The 14838-nt window shown below is 37.7% G+C and overlaps 1 protein-coding gene across 1 annotated transcript; it reads left to right on the forward strand. All coding sequences in view use genetic code 12, as the record gives it.

Moving 5' to 3' along the window:
• Positions 1–8541: 8541 nt before the first annotated feature.
• DASC09_025690 (uncharacterized protein) lies at positions 8542–10029 on the forward strand (the record flags this gene model as incomplete). The annotated part of the gene is made up of 1 exon (XM_064996172.1): positions 8542–10029. The coding sequence occupies one exon, from the start codon at positions 8542–8544 to the stop codon at positions 10027–10029; it is 1488 nt and encodes a 495-aa protein (XP_064852244.1).
• Positions 10030–14838: the final 4809 nt, after the last annotated feature.

A 14838-nucleotide genomic window follows, 5' to 3' on the forward strand; every position in this document is an offset into this window, starting at 1 on the left:
TCCGCAAAAATATCCGCATAATCAAACAACAATTTCTCTAATCTAGGATCGTCTATCTCAACAGGACCCAGGCTAAGAGCAGCCATAGCACTAATACTTTCAATAGATTTCTCATCCAAATCGTCCACCCCCACATCTCCCACAGTAAGATTAGCAAAATCAATAAGATGGGCATATTCTCTAATGAATGGAAGCCCCACAATAACAGTAGGTGAAACAATCGGGTGCACATAACAACGGATCTTCACAACAGTATGGTTAAATGTAACAGGGATAATCACATACCTGTCTACCGCATCATACTGATTAGTTGCAGTCTTGATTGTTCTTGGGCTAATCCTAGTAAGATCGGCACTATCATAACCGAGCTTAGGCAAAATCGACGGATTCACAAAACTGTAACTCGCCCCAGAGTCAATAAGAGCTTTGGTAACAAACCCAGCAGGTCCCATAGTAACAGGAACCTTGAAAGCAACAACATCCTCATATGGAACTGCATGGTCCTCCTCTTGGACGCAATCCATAAGGTGAGCCAAACGAGCACCAGACCCACCACCACCACGGCGAGGGCAGTCCATGCTCTGATGTCCGTGTCCTTTACACTGGAAACAATTTCCAAGAATAAGCAACAGCCTCACCTCCTCCTGGGTGAGATTAAATTTCTTGCAGAGGGCGGCAATCTTACCACTAGACTTGCGAGGATATGAGTTTCCCCGAGAACTTGGTACTGATTGCAAAGCATCCAATTCCATTGGCATCGGACCACCTCTATCCATAGGCGAAAACGTAGACGGCATAGGGATAGTCAGAGTATGGATGGTTCTTTCAGTAAGATCATTAATACTAAGTGCATGAGAAATCACATCATCTAATTTCTCATAAATGCGTCCTGCATCTGCAATGTGCTTCTGCAAACGCGGGTCCAAGGAATCGATAAAACGATTAATTTTTGAACGTTCTGACCAATCTGGAATGTACACAACATTCGCTTGAAACTCAGCAACGTGGGACAGAAGCGCTTTTCCTTTTTGCGCAATTGTCCACAATGTTCTTTCCAAAATGTCAACCATATCAACTCTAGAAAAGTGCGCAAGCACTTGCGCCTTAAAGGCTCTATAAGAGATATCTGACGGCAAGGAGTCAGAAAAAGAAGAAAAACTTCTAAAAGTATCTTGAGCCACGTTTCTCACGATAAAACTCATCTTATACTTGTCATTCCAATTAAGTGGCATCTGGTGTTCTGCATACTGGAAGAAGTCATGCAATGCCATGGGAGTGCGGGCAAGCATCCCTGTACTAAACGGCTTTCCGTTAAACTTGACCTCCATAGGGTCTAACACGCGACCGGCCTTCTCTTTACCGTGAAGCATTTCAACGAGCTCCATGAGCAACAGACGATTAGAATCGTCCAACGGTCCACCCGGCATACTCATCTCGTTTTCTTCGCCTGAATAATTATCTTCTTCGTCTGAGCTAGGGCTTAAACCAAATACAGTCATACACTAGGATAACCAAGCTATGCTATTAAACGACAACAGAAGTTTATAATCAGTGGAGTCTGTAAAACTAAAAACCTAGTGGTGCTACCAATTGTTATATTACGATGCGACTATACTAGATGTAGTTAGTCACGGGTTAGGATTGATTTAGTATTACTCTCTGAAGAACCAGAGATCATATATATTGAAAACTTTTCATAATCGACGACTATAATTATATACTAATGGTTATGAGCTTATGGTTATGAGCACGTGTATCATTGCCTATAACCAATAGCTCAAACCATACTACAACACGTTTGTTGTTACAATCAGTGTGCAAGGGCACACTAGATTCTGGAATCAAGTCAATAAAAAAAAAATTAAAAAAAAAAAAAGTGATAAAAAAAAAAAATCAAAAAAAATGAGTATTAATAATACCAAAAGAATTCCAAAGCCTTCTAACTACTCCACTGATCCAACAAATGATCCTCCTTCTCAAGAAACCCTGGTTTCTTCTGATATTATCGTTGACTTAGATCATGCAAATCCCAACGCAACCGATCAAAACAATGTAAACAAACACGGAAATGAACCACATTCAGACGAAGAAATCACTGAGGAAGATGACAATACTTTTTTAAGTACTGCTGAAACCTTTGCAACCCCATCTAATACCATAAATGAGGCCTCTAATGCTGATTCTGATGTTGATATTGCCCACCGCCCAGCCCTGGAAATTAATGTTTCTCCAGTTGATTGCGATCGCAATCTTGACAGTGCAGGTGACACTAGCGTCGACATGCATATGTCAAATCAAGCCACCATTGAATCTCAAGGAGATTCACAACCTTCTGTTTCTATTGATTTTGTTACTGAAAACTCTGAAAACCAAAAAAAAATTGAAAACAACAAAACCCAAAAAAACTCTGAAAACCAAAAAACCCCAAAAAAAACTAACCCAGCCCCAGTTGCTGCTTTCAGCAGATCCTACGCCCAAATCGCCTCGGGCTCTAAAGGCGCATCCCAACAGGGGACCCTGATTATGAATACCACCTCCACTTTTCAAAATGTTTTAGCCAAATTCGAAAGAGTTTTTAAATGGGCTAAATATCTCAAATCAATCAAGTTCGAACACCAAGATGTCCTTGAATATGCCATTAAGGAAAAGGGCATGAGGGGATCACTTTTCGGATTTGACACACAAAAAGTGGAAAATGTTGAAGAGAAATATCAAGAATTTGTCAAAATCTACACCATTGAAAAGTTTTTCAAATTTTATACAAATTCCCATTTAATTAATGAATTCTCAAGATTGAAACAATCTAATATTGCAGAGGAGGATTACATTAAATTTATTATGAGCCATCAAGATAAACAAAAAATCATGATGTCATTTATTATCCCACCTGAAGTCTACCGGAAGTATGAACTTGATGATCATTTGAGTTCAATAAAGGATGCCTTCCAAAAATTAATCGATGTTAAATTAACCAACATTGAAACTGATTTGAATGATAATGATGATATCAACTTCATCAAGAAAGCTTTAATTGAAGCTCAAAACTACTTGTTTATTTCAAATGAAACTATTTGTCTCAAATCCTCACTTATCCCAATATTGAAAGGTCAATTACAAACTAAGAATGAAAAGTTACGTAATGCATTTATTGATTTTGTCACTAGCCATTTAAGTGTTGACATTGAACAATCCACTTACAAGCCACGCATCAATATCAATAAGAATGATAAAGAAATCCAATTGATTGAGATAACAGCCTTGGAAACAACCCCTGACTATTTTGTCGATGCTACCATCAAGCAAGCGCTTGACCTAGCCCAAATTGAACCAACATCATTCTCAGTGATTAAAAGTGACATGACTAAAAGACCTAACGAGGAGCTTAAAAATCGTTACATTTATGGTTACTTGGAAATGGAACCAGGAAAACAAATCCCGGTTATTCACCAAGACAACATTGTTTCTAAAGTTATTACTAAATGCTTACACTGTATCAATTGTGGTTCAAGAGAACACACCAGATACAATTGCAAGCAAGCATCTTGCGCGATTTGCAAAAAGCCTAGCCATGTAGCTAAAGACTGTTACTTTAAGCGGCCAAAGAAAAATGTTACAGATGATCGTCATGAGAACCCCAAACAGAAGCAAAATCAACCACCAGTGATTGAAGTTCCTTCTACCGAGTTCACCATGGTTCATGGTTCATCTAGATCCAGACAGTCAAAACCACCACAAAATGAACTGAGCAATTTATGGAAGAATCCATTCCATCAATTGGGATTAATATCCAAAGAAAGAGATGATGATTATGAAAATATCCAAACTACCACACCAGCTATCAACAGAAAGCATCAAATCACCCCTCCTCCGGTTAATCAAGTTAGAAAGGCCTCCAAAAAGAAGGCATCCGTCAAACCAAAGAAAATCCTTCAAAGGGAGAAACCATCAGTGACATCAAAACTGGCACAAACTGGCTCTAAAGAGCCAACCCTGTCTGAATCAAGTGCAGAACCTGATAATGATAATGACGAAGAATATGATGAGGAGTATGAAAATGATGGAGAATACATCTATGATGCAAAAGACGAATATGAGGATTCAGAAGAATATGAGGAGGATGAAATGCTACTGGGTGATGAAATTCCAGTACATGAGAAAACAGAATTAACAACAACCAATGATGATTTGTCAACTCTGGAAGCTGATGCAACCAGAAACAAACAGACAAATCAAAATTCCAATCAATAAACATAATGATTATTAAAATCAATACTCAAAATATACAACGGAGTCGTATCAGCGACCAGTTGGTAATAAGTTTCACCCAAAAATCCAATGTGTCTTTGCTCCAAGAACTAAATCTATCAGAAGACTTTTCGTTTCAGTTCGATAACAAAGTCATATACTATAATTCAACCTGTTCCAGAACAGCAATAATTGTTGATGATTCTATTCCAGTGTTAGGATCCAAATTAGCAGGTATTACTGTCCAACATGAACTCCAAAAACACATCACGGATGTCTTAATTGAATTAGAAAATAACCAAGCACTCTGGATTATAAACTTGTATAATCCAAATCAATACCAAAAGCAAAATCAGATCCATGATCAGCTCAAACTCAGTTTACTTGCCCAACATCAGAATCTTCAAACTAGATTCCCAGGAAAGACAATCAACATCATGTTAGCTGGTGATTTTAATAATTTTATTGATCGTTCGGACTCCCTAAATTATAGAAGCCGTGAAGACTCAGTTGCTGAATCCTTAACTAATCTCATTACTTTGTTGAACTTGAAGGACTCATTCAATTCAATCAAACATAACATCAAGAAAACATTCACTAATAAAGCATCAGAATTAGGGAAAAGCCGGAGATTGGATAGGTTCTATATCACTGGGAGCTTCTTAAAAACAAAGAAAACAAATGGAATATGACACAAACAAATCATTTTGGGAAAAGATCCACACATGATTCAGTTACAGTGGAGTTGACTTTAACTTCATCCAAGGCTTACTATAATATGAAGAGATATAGATTAACCGATAGAATCATTAATGTTCTCAGGCACCAATCTATAAATGAAGATATCCAAGGAACCGATGAATTAATAATTGATATTAAATGCAAAGCAGAAAAACTCAAACACATGTTGAAAAAAGTGAAAGTGCCTGAACTTGATAAAATGACGGAATATTATCAACATATTAACCAAGTTTTCCACCAATATCAAGAACAACGCCCAATAAAACAGCTAAAAGATGTAGAAGGGACACTAGTTCAATCTCATGAAGAGATAATGAAAATAGCAACTGAATATTATATGGACTTGTTTGATGGAACCAGAGGAACAAAGGACACAAAAAAATACATAAATATCTTCAGGACGTGATTCCAACCCAAGGAATATCTCCTGAAGAGAAGAGAAAAATGGATTCCTCCATAACAATGGAAGAACTCAAACTGGCAATTGATTCGGCAAATTTGAAGTCCACACCGGGCATAGATGGAATCCCATACAAATTTTATAAGGAATTATTTCCCCAAATCAAACACATCCTTCTTCAAGAATTTAACCACATTCTAACTGAAGGAAATTTACCATTCCACTACCGAACTATACTCTTTAACATCATACCAAAGCCTGGAAAGTCAAAAGAAAACATTGGAAACTATAGGCCGATAGCCCTTATCAACACTAATCTTCGATTATTATCCACAATAATTAATAATAGGTTGTTGAAGCACTTGCCTGATATCATAGGGGAAGATCAAGCTGGTTTTATTCCAGGCCGGTCATCGTTCTCCAACATCACCATTTTCAGAGAAATGTTAGATAGTCTAATTCATCCAAAAGATAAAACGCATATAATACCAAATCCACAAAAGCTGATACTAATTGTGGATTTGGAGAAAGCGTTCGATAGGATATCTCACGAATATATGGAACAACTATTGTCCCATTTAAATTTTGGAAAAAAATTAGCCAAGTTAATCATCAACATCCTCAAGCAGACAACGGGATCCTTATACATCAACAACATGACCGGCCCATTATTCAATTTAAAAAATGGTACCCTCCAAGGTAATCCGTTTTCCCCTTCATTATTTGCATTAGCAGTAGAACCTTTACTACGATCTATCAAACAGAATACCAGAGGCCATAGTTACCAAGGAGATTTGATACCTGAAGCATATAGCAGTCAACATTATCTTGCTTTTGCTGATGATATCACAGTTTTCCTCAAAGATAAAAGAGATTATTCCAAAACAATGAAATGTATTAGACTATTTGAAAAATTCAGTGGCAGCAAACTCAATGAAAAGAAATCCCAACTAATCATACCAACTGATAATTATCCATTTTTGACACCATTCCCATTTGAGATTGCTGATGAAAACTTTCAATTGACATATTTGGGGATAACTATTGGACCATCAGTGACATTTTGGCCGGAAACATTGCAGCGTGACCTCTATATCAAGTACAAGTTATCAAACATGACCAGCTTGCTGATTCAATCAAAAATAGAAGCATTCAACACATATATTGCATCCAAGTTCTATTACAAAGAACTACACCAACCTTTGTTACCCAATCAGTTGAATCAAATTGACACATCGATTAAGTTATTGGTCAAGCAAGATACACCTATTTCTTTGGATACACTCAAGACACACAACAACAAAGGCGGTTTCTCAATGATTGATTTAAAGTCTCAACTCCAACACCGAAGAGCCAAAATTTTCCAGGATTTGTTTTTGGATAGTCACACTAAATATAACCAGATATTACGTTTCAAAATTCAATCAAGTATCAACAACATCATTCAAAAAACATCACCAACAAAATCACCAAAGGATGACTATATCAAAACTCATTATTGGTGGGTGGTATTACTTGAACTAGCGGATGACATTGAGAATACCAATGATTCAATTTCCTTAGAAGTTATGAATAGCAGCACATTCTCAGATGCTGAACGGACAGCGTACTGGGATTTCAGAAAAGTTCTTGGTATAAAGAAACGTACAATCAGGTTGAAGCCAATGAAGATTGGAATTGAAGATTTAAAAAATTCAATTGAAAAAGGGATTCCTGAAAAATATCAACAACACATTCCAATTAGAATTAAGGATTTTGACCATACTAAAGGAAGTAAAAAACAACGGGAAAAACAAGATGTGAACAAGATGTCAAAAACACTCATGGACATTACTGGGGTGAATCAGAAACAAGTTGATAACTTTTGGCATAACCTCAAAAAATTCAACCAACATTTCCCGGGGAAATATCAAAATATTCACATCTTTCATTTGGGCATTGAAAATCACAATTACGTAAATAATCATTGTGACTATTGCAGCAAAAAATTAACCAGATATGATGAACCCCAATATGCCCCAAAGGAAATCCAATTTGAAATCATGAAGCACCATCTTATTGAATGTCCATTGGCCCAGAAACTTTGGAAAAAAATTGACTTGAATATCCCATTAACCTGGCAAACAATCATTACCCCTGCCACCAACATGAACGAAACCAGAACGATCGATAGATATCTAGGTTTCCAACGAAAATTATCAAGATTGAAATCCAAAAGGCATTTCAATTGTCATATGGCCGTTGATTCAATGATCTTCTTGCTTGAAAGCAATATCTTTTAAGCGGAGAAGAAAAAATAGGTGGGGAAAAACAAGAAAATAAAATCAAAAAAAAAAATAAAATCAAAAAAAAAACAACAATTAAAAACCTTAAAAACGCATAAAAACATTTTTTCTCAATAATAGGGTTTTTCACCATTAATGGTTTTCCCTTAACACTTTAATTTTCAAACTACATTAGGTAGTTTATGAGATATATAGTTATATAATTAATTAATATATTGAATTTTGTCTTTAAAAAAAAAAAGTGGAGATTACAGGCAGTATTTTATATCCAAAGAGACTTGTCCTTCCTAAACTAAATAAAGGTCTAAACTAAAGGAATGTTGAATCCTTATATAAATAAAATGATTAAAACTAATAATGGGGTGTTGGACCCCTTCCCGGAATAAAGGACTAACAGATAAGGGGTGGAACATAAGGTGATACCTTGATAAGGTAATACCTCGATGAGGTAATGCCGATCATGGGTTCCGTATGGTACCATACCGATGGTAACCAGGACACAACCTAACCATGATCCCATAATATAACATTTGTTGTTACAATCAGTATGGAAGGGCACACTAGAATCTGGAATCAAAAAAAAAAAAATACTCAATTATCATGAGAACCACTAGAAATAGTAATAAAGCTACCCCAAACTACTCCACCGACCCTACTAATGATCCCCCAATCATTGAAACCCCGGTTTCTTTGGGCTCTTCATTGGATGTTGGCGCAACATCTGAAACCCCGATCCCGATAGCAAACATAAACAAACAAGCTAAAGATCAAGATTCCGATGAAGAAATTACTGATGCAGCCGACAATACTATTAATAGTACTGTTGAAACCTTTTTAACTGCTTCAGAAGATCCTGAAGCGGACCAAAACATGGATTCCAACGCCATTTCTACCCCAACTCCCTCTCCAGCAATTAATGTTTCTTCAGTTGATTGCGATCGCAATTCTCATGCAGCATGTGACACTGACATTGACATGCATAATCCTGTTATTCCAACCCAAGCCGTTATTTCTACTGATTTTATTAATGAAAACTCCGAAAACCAAAAAAAAATCGAAAATTCTCAAAACCCAAAAAAAAATTCTGTTTCTGTTCCTTCTGTTTCTGTTCCTTCTGTTTCTGTTCCTTCTGTTCCTGTTCCCTCTGTTTCATCTTCTACCGTCGCCTCTCCAACTACGGCCTCCAATCCGGTGGCTCCAGCTGTCAATGTGACAAGACCAATCCAAACCTATGCTCAAGCCACCGCTGGAGACAAGCGCACACCTCGAGCCACTACAAACACCAATGATCCATCCTTCCAAAACGTGTTGATGAAATTTGAAAGAACTTTCAAATGGGCAAGTCACATCAAAATCCTTGACTTTAAGCACCGTGACGTATTGGAATATGCCATAAGCGAGAAACGCAAATCAGGAAAATTGTTCTCCACCTCCAATCCTGCTATTATTAAATCCAAAGAAAAACGCGAGGAACTCGTCAAGATCATGGAAATTGAAGATTTCTTCCAAAACTACACCAGTTTTAATATGACAAACGAATTCAACAGATTGAGAAACTCTAGAATCAGCTTGGAGAACTACTTGGAATTTATCATGAGCCAACAGCATCTTAAGGATATCTTAATCTACTTTAAGATCCCAAAAGATATCTTTACAGAGTTTCCTCTTGAAAAACACTTGGAATCCATCAAAAACGGACTCACTAAGTTATCCAAAGAACTTGATACTATTACACAGTCATCCAACGAACCAGATAAGGATTTGATCATAATCAGGGAAAACTTAAAAGGGGCCCTCAACCACTTGGTTATTTTTAATAAGAAGATCTGCCTTAACTCAAACTTCATCCCAAACCCTCAGGATACAGGCTCTGATATCTTCAAGAAGGACAGAAATCTTTTAATTGAATATCTTAACATCCACCTTAAAGTTACAGTTGGAAATTATACCTACACGCCAGGGTCTTTGTTAAACACAATGAATAAGGAATCCCATTTAATTGAGATTGAAATGAATTCCGAGTTTACTGAATTTAATCGGGAAAAACTTCTTGACCATGTCTTCAATGAATCCGGAATTGATCCATCATCCTTCTTTCCAATCAACACCGTTCACTTTACGGAAGAAGCTAGCAAAGCTGCCAGTATTGTCACTTATGGTTATATTGAAATTGACTCAGGAAAATCCCTTCCACTCTTCAATGACAAAAATTTCCGCTCCAGAGTCATCACGAAATGCGTCCACTGCACTGCATGTGGTTCCCGTGAACACACTCGTTTTGACTGCAAGACGTCATCTTGTGCCATTTGCAAGAAATTATCCCATAGGGCAAAAGATTGTTATTTCAAAAAGCAATAAAGAGCACCAATTGTGAATCCGGAAGATCCAGAAAAACACTCTCCGAAACAAAATTCTGGAAAAGCAGTCAAACCAAACCACAATTTAAACTATGGTTTTCAGACTGTCGAAAAAAGAAAAATAAAACTGAATAAACCGGCTATTCCAGAATATTCTAAACCACATTCAAACCCTTTTGACTTATTGGCAAATGAAGAAGAAAATGTTGATGATTCAATTATTGATGATGACGATACTTTGGAAAAGAACTACCCCTCCAATGATGAAGATGCTTTAGAGGAAGGCCTCTCTACTGATGCAGACCAATCCATGGATGAGCTCGAAACCTCTACAACCCAACACACTGCTACTCTCAGACATCAAACCAAACCAATAGAATTATTGTCCAAGAAAGGTAAATCTAAGAAGCACGCCAAGTTCGCGGCCATTAGCGCCATCAAGCTGGCCCATATTAGCAAGGTCTCCAAAAAGATCCTCGCCTCACCTCCATCCCACCCTCAGGTCCGCGTTTCTCGCAGACATCAAGAAGTAAACTCACAACATCATACTACTTCTTCTGCTGCCAACATTCCTCCTTCACCTACCCCTGCCCGTGATACTGTCACTTCCTCGGCTCTGGCCACTTCTTCTATCCCTGCTTTTGTCCCTGCTTCTGTCCCTGCTTCTGTCCCTACCTCTGTTCCTACCCCTATTACTACCTCACCTCATTCTACCTCACCTCATTCAGCTTCCCCCTTCTCAAAACATCCATCTATCCTGGAAAACTCAGACAAAATGCCCACACCACTGGAATCATTTACTCCCCGGCCAATGAAGCTTCTGTCAAAAGAACAATCTTCCCCCCTGGATGATAACAACAACGAAATAAATTCACCTCAATCAGATGGCTCAAATGTCACAAAAAACGCCTCTCATACACAAAATGAGTAAACTATCGATCATTAGTCAAAACATCCAAAGATTGAGATTGGATGACCCCAAAATTCTCCATCTATCAAACCAATATAACATTTCTGTTGAGTTGGCAATCCAAAGTTATGTGGTTAGTCATTGTTCATGGAACCTTCTAGAACTCATGGAACCTTCTAGAACTCATGGAACCTTCTAGAATTCCATGGAACATTCTAGAGCTTATGGAACCTTCTAGAACCCATTGAGATTAATATAAATATGGGCCATGCCCCCCATAGTCTGAGTTTGTCCTTTATATAATTTAGATAGTTAACAAGTAAAACAAGTATAACAAGGGAATAAATATTATTGAATATTATTGTTATCAATGTCTTTTGTAACTAGAGTTACAAAACTACAACATGCTGCCTTATAATGCACCTCCTTTGGTTCCTTGAGGTATCTGGATAGAACACCGACGATATAGCTGATATCGCTTCTAACAGTATTAGCAGCAAACAATAATTTTCCAACCAAAGATCTGTAAGCTGTGGCATCACAATCCTCAGCACTGTTGTCCACCAAGGTGAGCTCCTGACCAGCAATAGTAGGCGTCTTATCTGGGTTGCAATTCTCCATTCCAAATTCCTTTAACATAGAGCCAATATAGTCTTTCAAGCTCATGTTAATACCTCCATTATCTTGCGAGATATTGATACCCAAAAATTTCCTGACTATTCCCAAGTCCTTCATCTTGAAGACATTCATCAATTCACTTTTCACTTTCCTGATGGCAAAATCTGAGGTACCAGTTATCAATAAATCATCAACGTAAAGCGCAACCATCACAAAAGACTTTTCGGATTTCCTTGAATATAGACAATATTCAGCACCGTTTCTGACAAAACCAAGCGACGACAAAACACTGTGGATTCTTTCATTCCACACCAAGGGAGCCTGTTTCAAACCATACAAGCTTTTCTTCAATCTCAAGACACTGGTTTCCCTTCCTTTAACCACATACCCTTCTGGTTGAGTCATGTGTAATTCTTCCTGAAGAGATCCGTTGAGGAATGCAGTTTTCACATCCATCTGATGAACTGCCATTCCATTCTTAGCTGCAATACTCAACATCAACCTGATAGATTCATAACGCACCACAGGTGAGAATGTCTCATTGTAGTCAATACCTTTCACCTGTGTGAATCCTCGAGCAACAAGTCTTCCCTTGAAGACTCCGTTATCTTTCTTTGCAAAGACCCAACGACATGTAATTGGCTTTCTTCCTTTCGGCAACTCGACCAATTCATAAGTGGAATTCTCCTTGTGAGCCGCAATTTCTTCGTCACAAGCGCGCTTCCATTCTGCACTTTCGTTGCTCTTCATGGCTTCCTTATAATTTCCAGGAACATCACTTCCACCAGCCAAAGCAGCAGCTTCACCAGCCATAAAACAAGAGGCTGTTGAGTTGACAATCCAAAGTCATATATTGGGTTTTGTACAGATGGCTCAACGGTTAACACGGGTATCAATGTGTTGAATAGATCCTGGGTTCGAGTCTCGGATAAGACGGTTTATTTACCATGGCTGGGCAATATATAATCTGCATGTGATTATGACTCAGCCTAATAATTAGTCATTGTGCATATGATTAATCATCTAGAATGTTCTAGATGGATGTATGATTACAAATCATATATATTGGTCTTATTATAAATATGGGGCCTCTCCCCATAGTTTGAGTTTATATTTTGTTATTTAAATAGTTAGTTAGTTAAGAAGAATAAGAATAATAACAAGGATAGTTTGATAGTATTTGTTATTGGTAATGACTACTGTAACTAGGGTTACAAAACTTCAACAGCTTATGAGTTCAAATGCTCTTACTTCGTTTGCTGCTGATGAAAAGTTGAAAGGTTCATCAAACTTCTATGATTGGTTTACATTGATCAGTGTCAAGATGAAGATGAAAGGTCTTGGGTTATATGCTTATTTGATCAATGGGGAAACTGGAACTGATGGTCTGGAAGACCTCAACGAAGTTGCGCAATTGGTTGCTGCTATGGATGAAATTATTTCTACAGTTGTTTTCAATAGTATCACAGGCGCTGCGTTAACTAAGGCCTCGGAATTCGATGGTACTGGCAGAAACTTGTTTATGTTTCTCAAGGAGGCCTATGGTACTTTGACTGTTACCAATGCTGTGGGAATTATTTGTGATTTAATGGACAACAAATGGTTGAAAACTAAAGAAGGAAAAGTGGAACACTTTATTGATGCTGTTGAGTTGGCAATCCAAAGTTATGTGGTTAGTCATTGTTCATGGAACCTTCTAGAACTCATGGAACCTTCTAGAACTTATGGAACCTTCTAGAACTTATGGAACCTTCTAGAATTCCATGGAACATTCTAGAGCTTATGGAACCTTCTAGAACCCATTGAGATTAATATAAATATGGGCCATGCCCCCCATAGTCTGAGTTTGTCCTTTATATAATTTAGATAGTTAACAAGTAAAACAAGTAAAACAAGTAAAACAAGTATAACAAGGGAATAAATATTATTGAATATTATTGTTATCAATGTCTTTTGTAACTAGAGTTACAAAACTACAACAGGTTATGAGTTCAAATGCTCTCACTTCGTTCGCTGCTGATGAGAAGTTGAAGGGTTCCGGGAACTTTTATGATTGGTTTACTTTGATCAGTGTTAAGATGAAGATGAAAGGTCTTGGTTTACATGCTTACTTGATCAATGGGGAAACCGGAACCGACGGGCTGGAAACTGCTAATGAAGTTGCCCAATTGATTGCTACTATGGATGAGATTATTTCAACAGCCATTTTCAACAGCATCTCAGGCGCTGCTTTGACTAAGGCTTCCGAATTTGATGGTACTGGTAGAAACTTGTTTATGTTTCTCAAGGATGCTTATGGTACATTGACTGTTACAAATGCTGTTGGTATTATCTCAGATTTAATTGACGCTAAGTGGTTGAAATCTAGCAACGGAAACGTTGAGAATTTCATTGATGCCTTCAATCATTTCAAGAATACTGTTGGCAAATTAGACGGAAACACTGTGTTGTGTGCGTTGTTTTTGAGCTTGGGTCAGAAAGCCGGGTTTAATGCAACTCTTTCCAGGGAAGTCATGACTGCGTATGAGTCTAGAAATGGCAGGACTATTGGAAATGTTGATATTGGGCTTGTCCAAGATTTGACAAGAGAAATCATTGGAGATAAATCGATTGGTTCCACCAGTGTTGAGGGTTTGGAACCTGTGTTTGCTTTTAAGAAACAGTACAAGTGCTTCAATTGTGGAAAACCCGGTCATTTGAAGAAGGATTGCAAGGCTCCTAGAAAGGAGAGAATGGGTGGTGATCTGAAGAATCCATCACCATCTTGGTATGCATTTATGGGAATGCATGGTAGGGCCTCCAGAGTGTACTTTGACTCTGGTGCCTCGCAACATATTTTGAATGACAGAAAGATGTTTAAAACCATTGGTCCTTTTTCTGGTGAGATCTCAGGTATTGATGGTAGTTCTCTCGAGGTTCAAGGTATCGGGTCTGCGGTGTTTAAGTTACGTGATAACACCAGTATCGAAATCAAGGATGCTTATTATGTTCCAGGGTCAAAGGCCAATTTGATTTCTGTTTCCAAGGCTACTCTGAATGGTGCAAGATTATTATTTGAAGGAAAAAAGGTGAAAATGTACCCTGAAAAGAAAGTGGTTGCTGTTAAAGATCCAGTTATGAGTGATCTTTATGCTTTGCACACCAGTGTCGATGGTGTGGCATTTAACAGTGTTGATAAGAGCGGGTTGTGGCACCAGAGATTAGGCCATCCCAGTATGAATATTATGAACAAGTTCAATCTGATGTTTCATTTGGTGAAAGGTAAACTTTACAGTGAAGATT

Source organism: Saccharomycopsis crataegensis (assembly GCF_037102585.1).
Source record: "Saccharomycopsis crataegensis DNA, jcf7180000000076, whole genome shotgun sequence".
Classification (NCBI taxonomy): Eukaryota; Fungi; Ascomycota; class Saccharomycetes; order Ascoideales; family Saccharomycopsidaceae; genus Saccharomycopsis; species Saccharomycopsis crataegensis.